General features: G+C 41.1%; 1 protein-coding gene and 1 long non-coding RNA gene across 8 annotated transcripts in view; one reads left to right on the top strand and one right to left on the bottom strand.

The window, feature by feature from the left end:
- Positions 1 to 3,406: 3,406 nt before the first annotated feature.
- Positions 3,407 to 15,978, top strand: LOC140848916 (uncharacterized). The gene is made up of 3 exons (XR_012130215.1): positions 3,407 to 3,511; positions 11,342 to 11,462; positions 15,844 to 15,978. It is a non-coding gene; the product is annotated as an uncharacterized lncRNA (long non-coding RNA).
- ST6GALNAC5 (ST6 N-acetylgalactosaminide alpha-2,6-sialyltransferase 5) overlaps positions 3,505 to 23,165 on the bottom strand; it is a 173,528-nt gene continuing 153,867 nt past the window's right edge. For 2 of the 7 annotated variants that reach the window (XM_073234146.1, XM_017648469.3), the window contains exons 4-5: positions 17,872 to 17,979; positions 3,505 to 6,340 (exon numbers count right to left, since the gene is read on the bottom strand). In XM_073234146.1, coding sequence (XP_073090247.1) covers positions 6,109 to 6,340; positions 17,872 to 17,979 — 340 coding nt within the window. In that variant the 3' untranslated portion in view covers positions 3,505 to 6,108. Of the gene's footprint in view, positions 6,341 to 12,205; positions 12,356 to 15,858; positions 16,269 to 17,871; positions 17,980 to 23,165 lie in introns of those variants that run through there. The other 5 variants (XM_073234147.1, XR_012130212.1, XR_012130214.1 and 2 more) reach the window with 5 other exon arrangements.

Below are 23,165 nucleotides of genomic sequence, written 5' to 3'. Positions count from 1 at the left end.
GTTATAACAGTCTTATGATGTTTATTCATATGTAAAACTAAATAATATGTTATTTATTGATATATCTCTGTAATAAAACTATTTAGAAAGCAAGAGAACAGTAAATTGAAAAATCTTAAACAGTAGAAGGAATACTCACGCAGCTATAAGGGTAGCTGTAATATTGTCATGTTTGCTTCATAATCTACATATTTGTCCCTTATTATTTTGTATGTATCAAATATTGCATGTTCCATGAAAATGATGTAATAGAATATCATGAAGAGTCTAATAGAAATTGCTGCCTCTAGGATTACATTTCTGCTGGGAAGTACGTGGTGATTGAGGGCAGACTGGAGGCCGACCCTGTAGCTTTTCACCTGACTTTCCCACTTACTAGTTGCATAACCTTGTATGAGTCACTGACATATGCTGTGCCTCAGTTATCACATCTGTAAAAGGGGAATGATAAATGACCCTGTTTATTTATTGGGGTTGTATGCATGTATGTGTATAAAACACTTGGTAGAATGCTGGTATGCATCTACTCTCACTTCATTACCTGGGGGCCGGATACACAACCTCTCTTAGTCTCAGTTTGCTTATTTGCACAATGGAATAATAGGATTACTGTGAAATACGTAGACATAAAGAAGTTACACTATGCAAAGTATCCATTAGATATTCAGTAAATAAAATATCATTGTTAAGGAAATTTTCTTAAGTGCAGCTAGAGATGGCATGTACTAGATTTTCCCCAACATCACTATGGGATTCTGCTTGAACACTTACTGTATCTTTTTAAATATTTTATGAAATAACATTTTGTGCTTACAATCAAAATTTAGAAAATGTGAAAAAGTCTATAATCCCACCCATTTGGAAATAAGAACTCTTCTCAGTTTGATACAGTGTCTTCTAGCCCTTTCCCTATACTTTAAAAAATGAAATCAGGATCACACAATTAAGTAAATTATATGGAAGAGCAGACAGTGAAAGAAAGGAATCCCAGAATGTCCACATGTTCAAGAAGGCGGTGATTCTGGTCCCCTGTAGAGGCACCCATTGGCAGTTGGCTCACCTTTACTGACCTTATGCCATCTTGTCCTTTCCTGTAACCAGGAGGTAATTGAACACCAGGTGCTGGCCAGGTGGTGACACAGGGGCCTGGAATGTTCCACCTGCGGACAGTTTTTTTTTTCCCCCAAGAGTTCTCCTTTCTCTTTATGTTTTGGGGGAAACAAAATCATTTGTATCTGCTTCATGGAAACAAAAGGGTTATTTATTTTTTTTGAAAAAATGTATGCTTAATTTTATAGACCTTCAGGAACCGCCATTTGGGTTCCCAGTAGCTTTAGGAAGCTATCAAGTTTAAGGCAAGCTACAGCTCATCTCATTTTAGCTTCCCTTTTGCAGCTGAACTACAGAAGTCAGAGCCCAAGCTACCTTTCTGCCTTTCTGCATGTGGTATAGCATTTGTCAATATTAAATTTAATTTGTGCTAAGAGCAGCTTGCTAACAGGAAGAACACAAAGCTTGCTGAACTTCACTTTGTCTGTGTGTTCAGTACAACCCACATTAGCAAATCTAATGAATTCAGCAACATTAACCAACTCAAATCTAGGTCAGCTCTGTTGATTAAAAATGTTACAGGTTTAAGGACCGGCCCTATAAAAACCCACTTAAAATTTAACTATTTCATCATCTATTCTGTCTCCTGTACGTGAATGAAAGAATGTATACCAATTACCAATCCAATAGGCCAACATTAAGAGGTCATTATCAACAACAGACATTTATTGAGCGCCTATTGTGTGCAAGGCACTGTTCTAGGCATGGGGCTACAAAGACAAAGGAGAAAAAGTCCCTGCTATCAAAGAGCTTACAATCTAATTAGACTAACAGGACACCTACATAAAAAAAACAAAGGACGATCGAAGGTAGCATATAATATTAGGGCACTGAGTAGAAGCAAACAGGATTGCAGCCTTTTTTTGCATTTCTATGTCAGCTCAATACCCTGAGTAGGTGGGGACCAGTGAGCTTGAAGAGAAGGGTTACTCCTGTTCATTTTAAGCCTTAGAGACACACATTTACCTCTTTCCACTCCACAGTATTTTCTGGCATGTGCTAGAACCTAGGCCATTGGTTCCCCCTCCTTGTTCCCAAAGGCCTTAGTATTATAATTCTCTTTGAAGTGGCCTTTTGATAGGGTATCCCACTGTCCCAATTTTCTGGCTATTGTCCTGGTTTTAGCACTGAAATTTCGTGTCTTGGAACTCCACCCCTGCACCCAGCCCTGGGGACACAAGGATGGTACTTCTGAAGCGCCTTGTCCTGTAGCTAGATGTAGTCCTCCACCTACTGTGGTCATTGCTCTGGCAGGACCTACCCCAAATATGTTCCCCAGGTAGGTTTCTAGTTCAAAAACTTACAAGGAAGACTGCTGGTTTAAGAGCACACTGTACACAGAGAAAGACAATAAGGAGAGAATACAGCAAAAAGATGGAATGAGGTTCAAGAGAGAAGCAGTGAGGATGGAGGCAATGATTGGATCAGGTATGAGATATGTAGGAGTGTTACCATCACTTCCTAATACTTTAGAGAGAGAGAATGGGAGTGCAGACACTTCTCTCAGAGCTGGTCTCTTTAACAATCTGAATCACCCCAGTGGAATCCAGGGTATATTTCTGAAATGAGGTCACTCCTATATAAGGACAAATATTTACGTGGGTATTAAATAGGTACATGTGTGTGCAAATAACACTGCCTTAATCCTAACAGAATTTCAGTTTGTTCCTCCTACTTTTGTCTAGCATTCATTTTGCCGGAATCAACAATTTTAATTTTTGAAGGGAGTTTTTATTTCAAAATGAGGTTATATACTTTCATTTTAATGTAATTAAAATAGGCCGTAATAGAATGTCAGAAAACAGAGGTTATCTGTCTTCACTGGTGTTGTGTGGAATCCAAGCCACCTACCTACCTGGTAGTAACCAAAGGATTCCAAGTGAGTACCCACAACTTACTCTTTTAGGTATCATACCAGGTGTTTTGCTTTCACTTATTTTTTGAAAACACAGCTCACATTCTGAAATCTTAGGACCTTGAAAGTTCCTGAAATGCTCTGGTTTTTATGTCCAGCCCTTAGGAGCACATACCAGGGTTAGTGAAGCACAGGGATTAGTTACTCAACACCCATTAACTGTAATGGAAATCACACAGCAAAGTCCCCACGCAGCACACTGAATATTTACCTCCTAATGTTCTTTTAATGTCCGCTATCTTGTGTGAATATTTACCATAGAATATTAAATGTAAGATTCCTTTTTTTATGGGCCATTTGAAGTGATTGATTTTGTTTGTGAATTCCTGTGTCTTGCCCATAATGGCTATCTACTGGAATGGCCTCTGCCAAATGTTCTGTCGTTGAAATAACAGACGCCATAGATCGGCCAGCTGTGGCTTTGTATTACTGTGGCATTACAAGCGAGGAGGAAGCTGATGACACAGCTGGGGACAGAAGAAAAAGGTATGTAATGTAACCAGTATGAGTCAGGCTTGGATACTGAAATCACTGAGGGCTGTAAACATGGTTTTATAGGCATCTTTTCTATCAGAGTTGATGTGTAATGGTGTTGAATGGCATTAAGACTGATCATACTGAGATGATAGTGGCAAGATAAGAATTCAATTGCCTAAAACCAGGTCCATCAGCACGATCTGTCAGAATTCTCGGCTTTTTCTTTAAATGCCGTACTGAAGCTACTGCCCAAGCAATAATTTCTTACACTTATTTACACCATATTTTTTAAAATATAAATTCACATACTTACATATCCTAGCTATACATAGATTTAAAATATTTTTCAGTGAAGCCAGGAATTTCAGAATTAGGTTGCTTTTCACTCCTTTAAATATTTGAGAGAAAGAAGTTATGAAAAAGATGGAGCTATCATAAAACAAAACAAAACTCCAAAATCAGATTCTACAACCTAAACACAGACATTTGACATATTATTAGATTAGGTAATATCACTTCATCTTTGCATGTCCTAAGTGGGCCTTTCTAAATTTCCATAAAAATAAAACTTGTGAAAGGAGCTATGTACATTAAGAAACAAAATCTCTTCAAATGATGGTAAAGGCAGCTAATAAATCCATTATACAAAATTCATACTTTTCATAACTCAGAAAGTGTGGTGTGTTCAGAGTCCATGCTGCAGAAGAGATTGTGCTGGAATAAAACTCTACATAGTCTCTTTAAAAATTATGAGAAAATGTAAAGAACACATACATCTCGGCTGCCCTGGCTTTCAACAGCTCAAGCCACTACAATACCAACTTTGTTTCTGCTATACAGATACCTGGTCTATGTTTATATCTCAACACCAGTACTCCATATAATTAATACTGCGCTGGTTAGCACAAGGGAATGGAACCTTAGTACTAATTAAGGAATGGGAAAAGAAAAGGTGATGTGAGAAACCTTCTTTAATCACAAGTCACATCATGTTCTGTAAAATGTCAGTCTCCATATGATATTTGCTGGTGTCTTCACATTTAGCATTGGAGAAACTAATGCCTCCTAAGACATATGTAAGGAAACACATGTGTATTTTTTAAAGACTATTTTTTGAACACTATTACTTGCTTAAATGAAAAATCTTCATGCTAACTGATATTGGCTCTGAACAAAGTTAAGTCCTTCTCCAGACCAGGGAATGGCAGTGAAGGTAATGTAAGATTTGCAGTGAGTGAAACTGAGGAGTTCATAGGATAAAGGGGTCACATGATAGGGAATCTCTGTGCATTCTATTTCCTAGACCCACAGAAGGGTAGTTCCTAGCTCTTGTAGCCTGTGAACACCATGGAAGTTTTCCATTTTTTCATTTTTTTTTTTTGGTGCAAGAAGCACCAGAAAAGCAGGTGGTAGATTTTAGCCAATGGGGACCAAGGAGGAAATATGTTCTTAACTACAGAGGGAGATAGTGAGGGAATATTAAGAGGACCCCTAAAATAAAGCTCCTGCTACTGTGGAAGCCCCATCATTCCAAGCCCAAAGTCCTCAAATGGGTCAATGAGAGGTTCATAGAATTATAGACTTGGGATTAAATTTACAGTCATCTGGAACAGTTACATCACTCTGCCAAAGAGGGAACTAGAGCTTAAGTGAAATAACCTACATCAATTATTACTAATGAAAACTATCTTTAAGTTTCTCTTGTTGGTTTCTTTTTGTTTAATGGCACAGTTTTTGGTTTTCAATTGTCATTTGGAGTCTTTCTGCATGTTGGAAATTGTCATAGCTATTCTTGAAGCCTAAGGGTTCAAAAATGAAAGATAACATTTCCAAGCCAAATACCCAACTATATGCTAACAATGAGCATTGTGAATGCAGTAACTTACCGACCCAATCTTAGGCCTTCCCAGCCATCATTCTGGATTAAAGAGTTCAGAAGGATAACCTGCCACATAATAATAATCTATAAAAATATTGAGCTAGAATACACTAAAAAACTCTCAATAAATAAATATCAGGCATTTGCTGTATGAAAGCCAGTGGAGAGATGTGCTCTTCATGAATCAAGTCCATACTTTTAGGCTGCTTTTTACAAATCACAGGTACAGAGTCCAACAGATGATAAGGTTACAGATCAGGTTAGGATACAATGTGATACAAAAATGTCTTTTGATGTGGTATTTCTATAAAGGAATATAACTAATATTGTTGAGTTGCTCATGTTTCAGTTCAAAGGCAATACTTAAAGAGATCCAAGATGTTCTTAGCTGCGGCGACAACACTGAAATGAGTGTCCAGCCCCTAACTTAGACCCTTCTGAAAGGGATGACGCTTGCTTGGATGTTAATTCTGGAATTTTCCCTCACACACCAACTGCACTGCTTTGTGGTCACCTTCATGGGGAGCTGCACATGGTACTTCCGGAGGAGTGAAGCTATTTTGTGCTACCAGTTCTGCTGGGGAGCTGCACATGGTACTTCCGGAGGAGTGAAGCTATTTTGTGCTACCAGTTCTGCTCCTCTTTCATATCTGGTGGTTCAAGAGGGTCAGTGCCCTGGTGTCTGAGACAGTAGGTCCTTAGGATTTCGGTCTGGCACACTCATTCCTCAGAACACAGGTTTATTCTCAGGATGATTTACAGCAGGTGATTCTGGTTTCCAGTCTGGCTGAAGAAAGTGAATACTGAATGTCCGTGCCCAGTTCTTAAAGACTCGTTTCTCTGTGATAAAGCGGTGATGACTACCCTTCCGTCCTCGCTCATGGGACAGGTACATTGTACATTCATCAAGTCCAAATGGTTCGTAATAATGATAAGGTACTGAAGGGTGATTAGGATCCCTGTAGGAGGAAAACAAGGCAACTAATTAAAGCCAACAACCAAAAAATTCCTTTGATTGATTGAGGTAAGATGTTACCTTTAATAAGGTGATGAGCACAAATCATATTTTCAAATTAAGTGAATTTCAGCAAATGTTTTTTCTGATATTTAAGCAATACATAAGCAGAGAGGTTTTGAGGTTGTGAAATAAATGCAGTGACCATCATTACGGGGATTAAAAGTGTGCTGTAGGGCATTCAGGCTTTTGGGATGTAGATACTACATTTGACTAAGACCCAACTATCATTCTTATTGCCACTCTTGCCCCATACAGTTTATTTAGCATAAGCAGCATAAAGATATGACAAAACAAAATCAGATCATTGTCGTTTGCTATCCCAGCCCACAAATCCTCCAGGGGCTTCCAATTATACTGAGGACATGACTTACAGGGTGTCACATGATCTGGTTCCTCTCCAGCCCCTTCTCCTAACGCGCCTGGCCTTGTCTGCTCTGCCCCAGCTTCACTGGCCTTCTGGCTGGCGCCTGCACCTGCTCAACCAGGCCGTGGGGCTTTCGGCGGGCAGTCCTCACACCAACTGACGCGTCTCACCCCTGAGGACTGACTTAAATGTGTCCTCGTCAAAGAGGCTTTACCTGACGCCTGCCCCTTCACTCCCTCTCACTCTAATTTGCTTTCTCCATGGCGATAGTCATTCTCTGAAACAGCTGCTGTTTGTTGCTTATTGTCTGTTCATGAGCTCAGGCATTTGTCTTGCTCCTAGCCAGTGCTCAATTCGTAATTTTTGAATTTCTGTTGTTGAAAGAAACGTATATGGAGTTAGTAGATAAACAGCAAGCCTCTAAAGACAATTTCTCCTTTGATTATGGAAAGTTGACGATCCTAGTTTAATTCTATAGAAGAAAGACAGCAAGCACAATGCCATTTTTTTCTTGTTGCTTTATAGACAATGTACTCAGGTGTAACCTCTCTAAAGCTAAATCCTCGATCCCTGCTGGTTAGCCTGAGTCTCAACATTGTTCTGTCTTCATATCCCATCTCATCTCAAATGACAAATACTGGCTCATTTCTTGGTAGGGTGCACAGGATTAATATTTGGAGGTGGGTGAGTGCCCTGTGGTAGGGTTACTAAAATACCTAATCCCCAAAGGGCCCCAGTCTCAGATTGGTTTCCATTCTAGCCAGTCCACCCCACCTCTCCAATCCTTAAGTCTAGACGATAAGGTTAGTCATGATATCCCAGCAGATAAACCTTCCTACCTTGAACTCCACTCACCAGCTGGCCTTGTTGCACAGACTAAGCTCTTCTTAGTGCTTCTCTGAAAAGGTCCAGGCTTCCTGCAAACCACCATTCAGTACCTGATGCCCTGGGGTCCCTGCTCTGGTCACTCAGGCTCTACTCTAACTTGATGTCCCAGAGATGCTCACCCTGCTAGACACCTCTTGGTTGTCTTCAGAGGAGATCAATACACAAATGGCTTTTAGAGTAGCGATTTTACTGGGGTCAGGGATCGAAGTCTTTTATCAAGAGGGTGTCAAGTTTGTGGCTCTGACAATAAACCTTTGAGCCGCCTCTCCTCTGAGGTTAAAGTTCTTCCAGGAAGAGAGATTTATTTTTGTCATGCAGCATTTAAACATTCCTCATCCTGGGCTGGCTGCTGTGCTGAATTAACACTTTGCATCTCTATTATGCCTGTCTTGGAAGTATCTCTATATTCCACAGTGAAATATCAGATCCTGTCCTGTCTATTTTAACACAGATTTCATTTATTTACATATCCTAGGAATTGGAACCCTCTTAAAAATTTAATAGGAGGTGTTTCAATACAGAAAATGCATGTTAAGAAAAATTTCAGTTGGAACTCACCACTATAAAAAAAAGAAAAACACCAGAAAGAAACAGAATCATGTGAGACAAATTGCCCCAGATTCATGTGGCATCATCTGGGGAACTATGCTAAATTCATGCTGCTATGGCATACTCAGGGTTCAGTTTTTATCCCAGTACTGATTAGGTTATACACCTGACTCACCTATGTTAGTGGCGTCAGTCTGACTAACGAAACAATTAGGTTTCTTAAAATATCATGAGATTGATTTGGCACCTAGGAATAGAGGGAAATTGGAAACCAGCTAAAGGATGCTGTGGGATCAATTTCCTTATTCAGGAAGACCACCTCTTTCAGTGAAAACGTATCTGGCTCCACATTGATCACCTAAAGGAGAATTACATTTACGTATTTGTTATTATGATTTTTTCAAAGGTGTTCAAATCCATAGGGTTTTTCTCCATGCTTTAAGACTCTATCCAAATGTCAGAAAATTGGGACTTAAAAGGCAGAGTTGACGCAACTGCCGGAACTTGCTCCCAGATGCAGGCTGACCATCAGCTGTGATCACCGTACCCTGCAGAAAGCCCTCCCCAGTTTAAGGTCATGATTTCTTAGGTCTTTCTCAAATCTGGCTTTCTAAAGGCTGCCATAGCTTTTCCTTTTTCCACCTGAGCCAAATGGAAACAGCAATAAATATCAGCAGGATTTCCCCATCAAGAGGCTGCTGTTGTAAAAGGGAGGATCTGGCACCCAGGTTCCCATTTTGGGCCAGGAAGCTAAGTGTGGAGGTGCAGTTGGGGGGTATGATAATCACAGAGCCAGTTCCCCAAGTGGCTGCAGCCTGTTATCGGCACTCCAGGGCAGGAACCAATCCTGCAGAATATCCTGATGGATTTTTCTTTCTTTATAGAGGAAGCATGAGGGGGAGAGTGAAAGAACTAACATTTAGGGCATATGGGGAGCTTTAAAGAAATATCATTGTCTGTTCCACCTCCACAGATTCTGGTTTAATTGATTTGGAGAGGGTCCCAGGCATGGCTTTTTAAAAAAATGCCTTAGGTTTGAGTGTCAAAATAAATAATAGAAGTATTGGATTATAGAAGCTATAAAATAAAATGAATGTCCATGATGATTTCAATAAATAACTGAATACATAAATAAACGAGGGAAAGAAATAGCATTTTCTTACAGAAGAACACCAATTAATAAATCCAGAAAGAATGAGGGAATAGAAAATCACCATTAGAACAGCAAAATAATTGTTGCAGGCAAGATGCACAATGAATGGAACGTTAGTGGGGGAAAAGGCAAGGAGAAAGAGGTTATTTTCTCCAGCAAGATATTTATTAATGACAAAAGGGAAAAATAGTAACTTTACAATGAGTAAACCCAGTGGACACCACCTTAACCAAGTGATCAAGGTTAACTTTGCCAGTAATAAGACATTTTGACATCATGTCCTGTTGATAGGGGATGCTGAGAAGGGCTTAGTGCTTCTGTAATGCAGAGACTCAATTTAATCATGAGAAAATATCACACAAACCCCATATGAGAGACATCCTACAATAATGACCAGAATTTTTCAAAAGTGTTCAAAGTACAAACGATAAGGAAAGACTGAGGAAATGCCACAGATTGAAGGGGACTAAAGAGGACATGATAAGTAAATGTAAAGGGACCCTGGATTGGGTCCCAGAGAAGATAAAGGAAAACTGGTGAAACGTGAATAAGGTCTGCAGCTCAGTACTGTACCAGTGTTAACTTCTTAGTTTTGATACTTGGATCATAATTATGCACAATGTTAACATGAGGCGAAGCTAGGTGAAGGGTATACAGGAATTCTCTGTACTATTTTTGTAACTTTTTCTGTAAGTCTAAAGCTTTTTCAAACAAAATTAAAAATATATATAATATTAGAAAGCTCCTTGGGAGATTCTAATGTGCAGGCAGATTTGAGAAGGCTGATTTATTAAGTACCTGCTAAGCCTCAGTACTTAACTTTTATTATCTCCTTTGCTTTCCATCTGGCATCTAAGGTAAGTATCACTGCTCTGTTTGGTAGGTGAGCAGCCAGCACCTAGTTGGAGAGTCCAGTACCTGATTTAAGCACATAGCCTCATCCATGGACCATCCAACTTGCTCAATTTGACCCTGTCAGCCCAAAACACTGTGCTCAACACTCCACACAGACTAACTTATTTAATCCTTACCATGCCTCAATGAGAGAGGTACTGCTATTACCCCTATATTACAAGTGAGAAAACTCATGCATAAAGAAACTGCAGATGTTTCAGACATCAGATCTGCACCAAAGCTGTACTCTTATGAGTGAGACTCTGTGTCTTAGAAAAACTACTGTTCTTGTGTAAATATTCACACAAGATAGCGGGCATTAAAAGAACATTAGGAGGTAAATATTCAGTGTGCTGCGTGGGGACTTTGCTGTGTGATTTCCATTGCAGTTAATGGGTGTTGGGTAACTAATCCCTGTGCTTCTCTATTAACGGCACCCAGGTTCTCACTGGGGCTGGGAGGTTGTCTTCACTGCATTCCCCCCCTGCACCCATCTATGGAGGCGCCCGGTGCTTGGTGGACACTCTACGCAGTTGGTCAGGATTCAAAACAAAGGCCTTATGCTCCTTTACAATATTAATGGCAGCAGCAGTTTTCAGTGTCCCATTTTTGAATCTTCTAAAGATAAATTGTACAGTTAGAAGGAAATCTCATAACATATACAAGCAAGGGGGGATACTTCCACATCTGGGTACAACCTAGGTTGACCCTGATCTCTGGGTTCAGGCTGGACTCTCTGTAAGGCTGCAAATGTCCCAAGGAATGATTGGTGCCTTTGCCTCTCTCTGGAGTTCTCAGACCCTCTCTCTAAACACACTTCTATTCAATGAATGACTCCTAGAATGATGTGTGGCATGGTGCCTGGCATGTAGTAGGTAGTTTGATTCAGAAAATGTTTGAGGAATAGAGTGGAATCAATGGCTGTCAAGTGTCAGGGTTGTTCTGAATTTGACTTGCACTGGCGGCCTTTGGGGACACTATGTAGCATTCAGAAGAAAATGTTCCTATAATAAGCCTCCCTACACATCTGGTTCAGGTCTATGAAACCTACTGAGACATCTTTATTCTGCTGCCTCAATTTCTTGTCTTTATAGCCTCTTTTGGAAGGAAAACTGCCGCACACCCTTGGAAGCCAGCGGAACACTACTTATTTATCTGGGTACACAGAGCACCAAGAGCCTGCAGCTGTCCACCCTTCATGGGACACAAGCCTAAGTGAGTCATCTGATACCTCCCTCCACATGACTCAGGCACCTCAGCTGGTGCCCTAACAGCTCAGAATACATCAATGGTACCCACATGTGAGAGGAAGGTAATGAACACACCCAGCAGTTGCAAAGCATTGGTCATACTATGGCAAACACAGAAGAAGAAATGATGGCAAAAGTAGCATGTAGGAAAAAATACAACAAAATATTTAAAGTCTACTTCATCAAATGTGAACCAAGTGGGCACATTACCATTCTGTGCCCGTCCTCTGTAAGCATCTGATTCTACATGGTGGATTGTTGCCAAGTAGGAACTTTCCCTGTTACCCTGGCAGCTTTATTAATGTTCACTAGCTAATAATTCTAGCCGAATCAACTCTCTGATATTCACAATACCTTTGAGATGTCCTTCACACTATGGATGAGATATTAATTTAGTTCCATGACAGTGATCACTCTGAGTCATTACTCCGCTAATTAATGCTCAAGAAAATGATGGGTAACAGAAAGTTGTAAACTTGGAAATGTGTTGAGTATGACCAGAAATAAGATTATTAGGTAGAATTTAAATGCTTGGCTCATTATTATCGCAAATAATTTACAATAGAAAATGAGATTAAAAATACTCAGCATAACTTAGTTTGGAAGGCAATGATAACAATTCTTTTCACTGCAATTTATAGTCTATCCAGAGAGAAAGGATTTGACTTCCTACGTGGATATGGCATGACTGAATAGTCTACTGCCCACCTAATATATTTTGAGGCTGTTTCTGGTGAAACATGGCACTAATTTGCTCCAGCTTTCTGAATACTGATGAGCCTGGAGTCCAGTGACAGAGGCAGGATGGGCTGATGCCTCCAGTCCGAGCCCCTCTCTGAGGATCCAGTGCTGACCCTGCTGAGAATGAAACAGGTGTTCACAGCTGAATTCCTAGGGCCCTTGAAATCTGAATTTTTCCATTTGCTAATTATATTTTTCACTCACTTGCACCTTTTGTCTTGAGATAAGGATAAAATCAGTCTCGTAACACCAAGGAAAATAATATTTTTACTTATTCACTGAGTCAATCAATACCGAATATATACCATGGGGCAGACATAATGACAAGTGCTGAAGATACAAATGTGGATGGAGACCCGACCCCTTCTCTTCCTAAGGCCCATGAAGGAGGCAGACACATCAATGAGTGAGGTGGGGCAGGTGGAGGTGGGAGGGCCCGGGAGGGGCACAGGTGCGGCTGGACTCAGACAGGAAGCAGCTGGGAGGAGGAGGGCCTGCGGCCCCTAACGCCCGAGAAGTGAGGGATTAGGAGTGTGGGCTCTTGAGTCCTAGAGAACTGAATTCAAATCACAACTCTGTCACTTACCTGCTATATGACTTTGGCCAGCTGTGTCATGTTTTTAAGCTTCATATGTAAACTAAAGAAAATAATGATGTTTACCTCATAAGACTGTCAAAGGTTCAATGAAATGGCATATATATTCATGTGAAGCAGGGCCACATGTGGTATGGGCACAACAAATATCAGCCATTAATATTATTGTAAAGAGCCATAGTGATCAGGCAGATTCAGAGGAGGGGCTGGATGTTCCAAGCCACGGGGGAAGCGTATGCAGGGTGAGCTCCTTTGTAAGTGTTTCAGCTTGACTAAAGTAGGCCTGTGTGAGGAGAGGAGAGACTGCAGTGGGTGCAAACCAGGCCCCCAACGCGCTTGTGAACTAAGCTGCGGGTGTGAACTCCGCTCTGACAGCTTGGGGGAGGGGTTTAAGTGACAGGCGCGGTGTGTCTGGCTGCATGCTGGTGTTTGGAGAAGAGGGAGAAACAAACACCAGAGCAGGAGAGAGATGTCAGGACGCTACTGCAGTATCAAACAGAAGAGGAAAAGGTTGCATGCCAGTCAATTGACTTTTAGTCAGTGTTAGATTCTGCCAGGTTTTGAATAACTTGTGCTCTTCTGCCACTTTGGTTGTTTATATATCCACTGCTGTGGTTTATTGTTTTAAATATGAATGTGGGGCTGTTGTTCTTCCTAAGGAGTCCATGTGCTTAATGGTTTAGAGGCTTCTAGAAGTTTTCTTGCCAATGACTCCTAGAAGTAGCTCAGGCCCTTTGGGTGAGAGGGTTGGGAAGATAGACCGGGAGATGTGGATGGAAAATGACAGCTCTAGGCTCGTAGGGGTGAACCTGTACACACATTGCCATCAGGCCCTCATGGATTGCTCAGCTCCCGAAGGGTATAATTTAGTCCCAGACTTCCTCATCCCATGCAAAGCACCTGACATTTCCCTTGGAGCACTGCCACCCTAAGCCAATAGAATTGACTGCAGCATCCCTGTGTTTGGTCCCACTGTGCCTTCGTGTCCCTGGCAATAAGAAGGTGATGATTAGATTCACCTTGTGCGTGTGTCAGAATTTGATTTAGATTGGAAGCAGCATGATTATATCTCAGACCAGAGGCTGTCAAAGTGCTCATCTGCCAGGGACCCTTTATGTAACAGAAGGAAGTGGGTCTGCTCTTGAGCAAGTGTGGTGGAAGGGCCCACATTCTCCTGTCTTGGTTCCTTGTCTCTTCCCACCTGATGGGTCAGAGGGAATTCCCCCGAGTCCAGCAGACAGCCAGAGGTGGACATTTCAATAAAGCCCTGTGAGTCAGATGCTACTGACATATAGGGAGTATTTTCTCCCATGGGCAAACCTTTTGTCCCTTATGACTGAATCTTAGAGTCTGAAAAGGTTAATTTACTGCAGATAAGCAGCTCTCTTCTTGTTTGCTGAAATCTGATGCATGTGCCTAACTCCTCACTCCAGTGAGAAACTGGGCACTTTAAGGAAGTAATAGAATGGGTAGGTACCCTCTGAGCAGACTGTATGATGTCCTGCAAGGAGCTGGAAGCCACATGAAGCCAATTCTCAGTGATGTAGCAAAGTGGGGTCCAGGTCACATAGGAGGACATGCATGTCCTTTCCTTCTCCAGCAGCCAGGCCCTCCTCACCAACTGAGCACCATTCATTAGTGCTCTCTGGATTTCTCCTTAAAATGTGCCAGTGGGCACCCACACTTGAAGATAAGTGAGCCCCTCATCTGGTAAACTGATGCATGCTTTACACACACTGGGGACAGCAGGGTTGTGTTGCACCTCCTTATCTATTAGCTCATATGATCATACAAGCCTGTGAGTAAAACTGCAGATTTTTCCAGAATCTCTCGCTTGACCTTAGTGCATGTCCATACCAATAGGTGTTTCTAAAGGGTGGAGAGAGGTAGTCCATCTCCATATCAGTAAAGGGGAGTGAGGGTATATCTTGCATTATTTGGAGGTTTGGTGGGGTCCTTTTGCAGTCAGGTTGCAAGAGACATGGGTGAGCAGAAGTAGGCAACTACTTGTAAGCAATAAATGGGGTTTTCCCACTTTATTTCTTCCTTTGACTAATTTCAGCTCCAAAGGTTATTTTCCCTGGGCTGAGAACATTTGCATCCCCCCTTCCCCCTGTCCCAAGTTACACTGCCCTTGAGTTAAGTACTATTGTCACCGTCTTACAAAAATGGAAGCTAAGGCTTCTGAGACAGTTGTTAAGTAACTTGCCCAAGATCAACAGAGTTTTATAAGGTCAAGCAAATTTCTCATGCCATGGCTTCTGAGAGGTGGAAATGGTCATTTTCACTCATATAAGTGCTCCTTTACTACAGCACTAAAGAGAAGTAGACAACAGAGCCATTATTCACTTGATATTCATGGAGCGTCTGTGATAGGCCAGGATGGCCTGGCCTGTGCCCTAGGGCTCCAACAGTGAACCAAATGCAAAAAATCTGCCCTGGGAAGTTTACAATCTGGTGAACTCAACCAGCTCAAGCTTGGCTGCCTCACAGAAGCTTTTCTAGCACTTTTGGCTCTGGTGATATCTTACTTTCTTAAGTCCTATGAATTTTCATGACACATGAACCCTGCTTGGCTCTTAGAGTTCTCGGCTTCTTTCAAATTAAAAATGAAAGGGAGAATGGTTAGATAGTGGCAGGGCTGACTTCCAAGTTCCTTTTTCATTCTCTGGTGGCAGTTTCTGTTTGTAGGAGTGATTCAGCTCCAAGAGTTTGATATATTTTTGTGTGGCTAAGGTTCATCATAAGCTTCTAGAAAGTAAGTGCTATTCTTTGAACCCCCAAAATTCTTGGTATCTTTCAGGGTACCTCTCAGATACTTAGGATAATATTAGTAATTTTTAATTTATCTTACTATATAACATTAATATATTAGTAATATTGATAATACTAATAATCTTTCCAGAGCACTGTGTGCTGGGCATTGTGTCAAATATTCTACATCCATGATCTCATTTAAACCTTATCATGACCTGCTTGCTTGTATTATTATTTTCTATCCCTTCTGCAGATGAGGAGAGCAAGGCCCAAGGTCACCTGTTCACACTGGGTGGTTTGCTGATGTGGCCTGGAAATGAAGATCAAGGGAGCTTGGGAATCAGTCTGTGTTGCTCCTGGTCTTTCCCTTCTTATCCTTCCTAAACAGGCAGTGCAGCCGGGCAGATGCTCCACCTCGCCTGACCCTCTCGCCCAGACAGCGCCCAGCACACTTCCCCACCTTCCCTGACAGGATGCCGGGCGAGGGGGTCCTTCTGAAGAATTCTTGCTGAAAGTGCCTTGTGAGAACAATCACTGAACCTCTGGGATGGTGGCTGAGGAACAGGAACCCAGAGCCCGTGCCGACATATGGCGCAACGGCAGTATTTTGACTTCCTTGTTAGGGGCATTCCAGAAACTGTTTCCATCCTACATCCCTGATATCACGATGAACAAATTCTGAGTAAAAGAAATGACAGGTTAATGTGACTTTCATTTGTTTTCCATAATAAATGGAATATTTCCTGGAACATTATAAGTCATTAACATTTCAATTTATTCATGCTCTTTCTCTCTGGCGTCCTAATGGCAATATTACATAATTACATCTTCCGAACAGCCATCAGCTTTGACACTCTTTGTCCCTAAGTGCTGCTCCCACTGCCCTTTGTTAGCCTGTTGGTTTGAGGAGGCACTTGGCTTTTTTTACCCAGTCCAACCTACTTTTTGCACATAGGTTGTTAAACAAGGAAACAAGGCACTTGAACTAAGTGATGAGGACCTGGGCAGGAACCAAGCCAACTCTTGCCACATACTGAGTGCTGCTGCACGCGCTTTACATGCATTAACTTATTTAGCCACCTACAACCCTATGAGGCAAAGTCTATTTTATCATCACATGCACTTTGAAAGATGAGGAAGCTGAGACACCGAGGGATAAGCAGCTAGCTCAAGGTCATGCTAGGTTAGCAAATGGCCAGTGGAGTTCTGAACCTGTGCAGTCTGGCTCCAGACTCCACAGCCTTCCTTTTTCATTATGTAAATAAGGGGACCAGTGAGTCCAGGCAGATGTCAGGGCCTGCTCCGTCCAGACCTTGCCTTCTCCTCTGCGACTGGAGGCTTACATGTAAACCTGTACTACTGCTAGGCTGGATCTTTGGGTTCAAAGGGGTGGGAGAAGAGGGGCAAAGTGGTGACTGTGCGATTAAGTACTCTTTCTCCTCCATGCAACAAACCTCCAAATTGTAGATTTTGCCTAAAGGCCCATAGCTTTTGAGAAGCTGTCAGGTTGAAAACACATGAGGGTATAAACAACCATAAATTTCAATGAGCAATTTTAAAATGCCCCATCCTAGGAGTTACCATTTGAAGATCAGGACTGAGGCCATGTGCAGGTCATCTGGCATTCCTGAAAACTAGGGCACTTTCTGAATTTACTGGCAGCACTACTTTTAAATTATAAGTGAATTCTCAACTGGGCTTCCACAGATCAGGCCCCAAATATTTCTCGGTGCATCTGAGTTAGTACACACCAAACTCTGCCTGGATACATGCTGGGAGCAACAGATGTGTGTGTATTCCCTTTAAAGTAGAGCAAAATAATTAATTCTGTGCTTTTGGCCTTAGAAGCACAGATGAAGGCTACTGATATGGGGAGGGCATGAAGCTTAGAGGAATATTTTGATTTTAGAAAAATAGGCTTTGCCATCAGAGAAACTGCCCTCTTTGATTCATTAAACATGACCACATTGCTTTCAAATGAGAATACAATTTATATTTCTTAATGCTTGTTCACTGTTAGTATTATGACAATTATTGCATTACTTTTGGTTGATAAATATTCAGAGGATAAATGATGCCCACATGATGGATTGATTCTTCAGCAGCACAAACAGAAACTTTCAATATTTTATATCACAGAATTAAATGTTGTTTGTTGTTTCTGGAACCAGAACTTGGGGCACATTAATTAATTGCTTTGAGAAGACAGACATGTTTTGTGGTTGGTATTTAAACCCCGAACGACACTGCTGATGAACTGCACTTGCAGAGTGAGCCCTACCTGCAGAAGTCCGGGGGCACCATGCCGTAAACATCGATCCTGTCACAGAGCTCCAGCGCGATGGTCATCGTGAACCAGCCGGTGCTCAGCCACGTGTTGGAGATCTTCCTGGAACAACAGTAAGTCCACAAGCTGGTAAAGTGATCGTTATGTCCAATCCCATCTTAAATCCTTTCAGGAGCAAGGCTGACTATAAACCCACACTTTCTCTCTAGGTGGTAAATAGCTGGAACTTTACCAGATAGAAATCTCTTACCAACACCACCCCATTCCATGGGACAACGATTAATGATGTCAGTGCTTCACCATGGTGGGTTTGAGGCACTAAAGGATGCTCAAAGGACTTCTACATCATCAAAGATGATGATCAATATTTCAGTGCTTAACCACAACTCAATTTCTTGTAAAATGACAATCCCCGTGTGTCAACTCTTTATTAACGAGAACACTTGACTGACTACAAATATTCCTTGTTCCCCAAGCAGGCTAGATAATAAAGAGCCTATTAAATATGTATAATCACATAAATGTGTCTATCTATGGACCGACTGATTGATCAAATGATCTTAGCATAAACGCTTGCCTTCAGTTAGACTAATTAACACCAACAACTTGGCTGAATGTCTTTTCTTAGGAAGGGTACATTCATTTGGGAAGGGGCTAATGACCAGAGGAAGTGTCCTGGGAATACATAGGCTTAATTGAGCATTTGCTTTATTTTACCTCAGAACATTCAGAGCCTTTCTGAAAAGTTTTTATTAGAGAACCAAAAATTGACTAAATTTAAGGAATGAATCTCTGTGTTCCAACGTGAACTCATTTGCCCATTCAAACATCTGTATTGAGCTCCAACCATGTGCGAACTCTAAGGATAACTACAGACACATAACATCAAGATCCAATCTGACCCTGTGAGAAAGAATCAGTCCAACGTGTGAGGTTGCTGTGGATATTAATTTCAATTCTTTGGGGGTTACTGCTTTCACTTTTTTTTTTTCCCGGTGCTTATGGCATGCCTCATTTAGCCAGTTTCAAACACCTTATCCCCAAGGTCAGACTGTCTGACTTTGCCTGGCTGTAGCACCATATGTGATGTGAATAACAGAGTTGTAGAAAAGCTTTCCTACTCACACTGTGTAGCCCCTCTTGAGAAGGAAGACTTTTCGTTAAGCAGTTATGTTATTTCCATTTCGTGTAAGGACCAAAAAAAAAAAAAAGGCACTTTAAGGAGTCCTTTGTTTTGTTAAATATCTGACAGAAATGGGTGATATAGTCATTCCTGAATTCATGGCTTCAACTTTGTGTTCTTAATCCCTTTGCTCATTTTTGCTTTCTGTGCCATTGTATCCTGACCCAGCCACATCCCAGGAAGTACATATAAAGCTTCTAAAAATGGGAATACCATGGGTCTGTATGTTATCTATTTCTATCACTAACCAGCTGAATGATCTGAGGCAGGTTATTGCTGATCTCTGGCCTTGATTTTCTATCTATAAAGCAGGCCTGGGAAACTCTATCTTCCTGGGCTGTTTTGAGGACTAAATAAGAGAATGCCACAGAAGTATCTACTCTGGTGTGTTGATACATTGAGACCCCTTCTTCTCTTGGTTGCTAGGTTAGAGCAAATGAAATAAATAATTCAGCTATTTCTTTTGGTGCTTTTTTAGCATCCATGAAGAAACTGATATCCCTCTAGCACTCTGCTACCTGCCCTTGTGTAAGAGCCACCATCAGCAGTCAGGCCAGTAATTACAAAATCTGGAGCCTCCACCCTACATAGATATTCACAGTCCCCCTTCTTTCCCACCAGGGCCACATACTCATTACGACCTTTGGGACTAAAGGAGGTGGGATGGAGCAGAGCTAATGGAATGGGAAAGGGGAAGGGAAGGGGTCCCTTGCCTCAAGTTAGAACCTGACTTCACCCATGTGGCTATGACAATGTGACGGCCAGTTTTCTAGACTTATACTAGTGCATGAATTTCTGGGAGGATGTGAAGCCCAGGAAGACAGCTCACTTACAGCCCCACACTCCTGATCTGGGAATCACATTTGTGTCCTTATGCTTTTAGAATTGTCGAAAACACCAAGAGGATTTTTTCTGTTGGCAGAAACTCCACCATATCTTGGTTTCTTTTGTGTCATGTACTAGAGATCAAGCCACAGCCTGAAATACATGAGGATGTGACTCCACAGAAAGTGGTTTCATGGGTAAAAATGGGGAGAATACAAAGCTGAGTACTAAAGAAACTAATGTGAAAAGTTCTTTAAAGTGTCACTTAAAATTCCCCAGACTTCTTGAATAAGAGCCTTGGGGATCATGTGCTATAGAAATGCAACTGCTTTGTGCTGCCTTTCTAAAAAGATTTAAACTCTTTTTCCAACAAAGGAATATCTACTGTTTTTCCACTTCATCAGCTATAATGAAGGAATATGAAGAGCTGTCATGTGCTTATTAGAGAAAATTATCAGATATTCTTTTATATGATGAAGTAACACACTGAGCTGATAATTCCATAGTGCACACTAAATTACAATTAAAGGCCTTTCTGCTCCACCAGAATCTCATTTATAATCTCTACGGAAATATTCTTCCTGCAGTTATTTCATTTATGCTTCCTTTATCTAATTACTATAATATTGGTTCTGAATCATATTTTCCTAATGTACCCTTATTCAATTATAAAGTTATTTTCAAGTATAGTTACTTTCTGATATCAAAGAATACCACTTGGCCATCTATGTCATTTGTCATGCTTCTTAATTGCAGATTGTTCCTGAGCCATTTTTCCCTCCACTTTAAAGTAGGGTGAAACTTCTATTAATCAAAATCTATTGAATTATTGTATTTCTTCAAAAATATTAGCCTGAAATGAATGTCCTATTCATAAGATGTACAAAATTAGATATTCCACACTCTGTGTATCTTTCATACAAGCTACCATTTGCTGGGTTTTAGGAAAAGCATACATAGAGGAAATACTGTGGGACCTTAAATTTTTTGTGTTCTAACTTACAGAAATACTTTTGTTCTTAAGGGCTATTTCTGACTTGGCTCTTTCAACTTGGAGCAGGTTGCAGGTGAAGAATGCAGACATGAGAATATTGAGTCAATGCAACATTAACTTTCTTAAGACAGTTTCCTAAAGAGGCACATAGATTTCAGACGTGACAATGTACTCTGGCACCCTACAAATCCGTGAGTGTGATTCCTCTGAGCAGAGACTGTGTGGACCCTTGTAGACGGATGTCTGTGAATGAGAGGTCCAGCAGCCAATGCACAGAGTTGGTTCCCTCTTTACCAGCTGGCCTCACCAGGGAGAGAGATTTATTAAGCAAAAAGGTTTGCACTGGTCAGAATTTAATGAATGTAGTGCGTGGGATATGTCTTGATATGAGATTGTTTCCTAAAGATCTAAGTGACCAAAAGGTGGAATGACTCAGCTTCCATGTTATCAACTTCAAATAACCCCTTAAGAAGGTCGTGTGACGTGTAATTATCCTAAATAATGACAGTGTTTCAGGAATTCTTAAATTTAGCAAACAACCATTAAACTGAAAAGAGAGAGTGTTTTTTATTGAAGAGGGCATTTCTATTAATGTATTTTGAATTTTCCAACCAGACAAAAATGAAACTGTAAATAAGTCCCCTCATTCTTCTTCCTTTATGAAATGCTCTCTTGGTTAATAACTCATTCACATGAGTGACAGCCTCTTTGCTCTGTGGTTTTTAAGGGGCAGTAAGTGACTGCATTTTGTGGTAGCTTGTGATGATGACCAGGATCTGCTCTGTCATCTACTGGTTGGGCTAACCATGGGGTCACCTGGGACTCTAGGGGAGGCCACAGAGCCAGAAGCAAACATCCCCTCTCCTCTCTCCTCCAGACACCATGCTCCCCTCCTGCCTGAACCTGCCCTCAAATGGTCACAAGGTTGCCAGGATTTAAAAAGAAAGCTCTTTCATGCAAAGAGTTTGGGGAGCCTGGGCTTTGGTCTTTCTTTAAGCTGGTTCTCGAATAATGAATTGCCTAAGCTAGCCAAACAATAGATTTAGTACTTTATGTCCTTTATTTCATTTATCATATCTCTGTAGGTTTAAGATAAGAAATCTACTCAGCAATAGTTTTTGTAAGGAAGAGGGTAAATTACAATCATTAATTAGATATTAATTATAAAACTCACCTTGAGCTGCTCCCCACCAGCCATTCTGAGTGCAGCCAGAGACCTTTCTCCACACACACCATATGTTCTCTCACCCCTGATCCATCGTACCCCAAAGGAGGGTTCTCACTCCCCTTCCCAGGCTCTTCCTTAAGTACTTACTAAATACTGGCCTAGGTCTCAGCCTAAATACATTTATTTTGAGAAGGTCTTTCCTTCATTCCCTCATCTCCCAGACCAGTGCTTTTCAAAACATTTCAATCTATAGTGAGAAACACGTTACATCATGATCTAGCATAGATACATACATGTGTATATGGGGTTTCATTTCATTTTTTTTAAAGTGTGCACTTCAGTGTTTTTTAGCATACTCACAGGGTATGCAGTCATCGCCACTATCTAATTCCAGAACATCTTCATCACCTCAAAAAGAAACTTCTACATATATATGTTTGTATGTATAAAACTGAAACAAGTATTATATCATGAAACAATACTTTCCCTTACTTACTGTGGAGGATGAATGCTGCTATTGTCCATATCATTCAATTCCATTCTTTCCATTACATAAAAAAAATCTTGCAATGACTCACTACATTGATTTCATGTCCCATTATTGGGTTGTAACTAACAGTTTGGAAAACCTTGCCCTAGGCCATGGCGAGTCTCCCAGAGCATGGCATACATACCACAACACCATGTTCTTCCCTTCGTATAATGCTCAGCGCTCTGGCTACCCCTTGGTGCATGTTGGCCCGACTTATAAGACTTTATATTCTGGGAGGGCAGGGTCTAGATCTGTCTTATTTTTGACTGTCTCCCAGTGCCTGGTGCAGTGAAGAAGTAGGTGCTCAATAAATATTGGTTGACTGAATAAACGTTTGCCTTTGAAAGCAAAAATAAACCATGCACTGCTTTTTGGTTAGTGATCACACAAGGAAATGGAATGCAATAAAGCTGTTATCTTGCATTTACTAACAGCTGTGTGGCCCCTTCCTCCAAAATAGGGATTTGGCCCTGAATTATCCATGTAATTGTCTTAGTGCTTCATTTCACTTTGCCTTATAAATTCAGCTTGAGCAACCCAGTCTCCTGGACCCTACAGATGAGCTCTGTCAATGGCATGAACAGTG

Source organism: Manis javanica, chromosome 4 (genome assembly GCF_040802235.1).
Source record: "Manis javanica isolate MJ-LG chromosome 4, MJ_LKY, whole genome shotgun sequence".
Taxonomy (NCBI): domain Eukaryota; kingdom Metazoa; phylum Chordata; class Mammalia; order Pholidota; family Manidae; genus Manis; species Manis javanica.
This window is presented reverse-complemented; position numbering and strand designations above follow the sequence as displayed.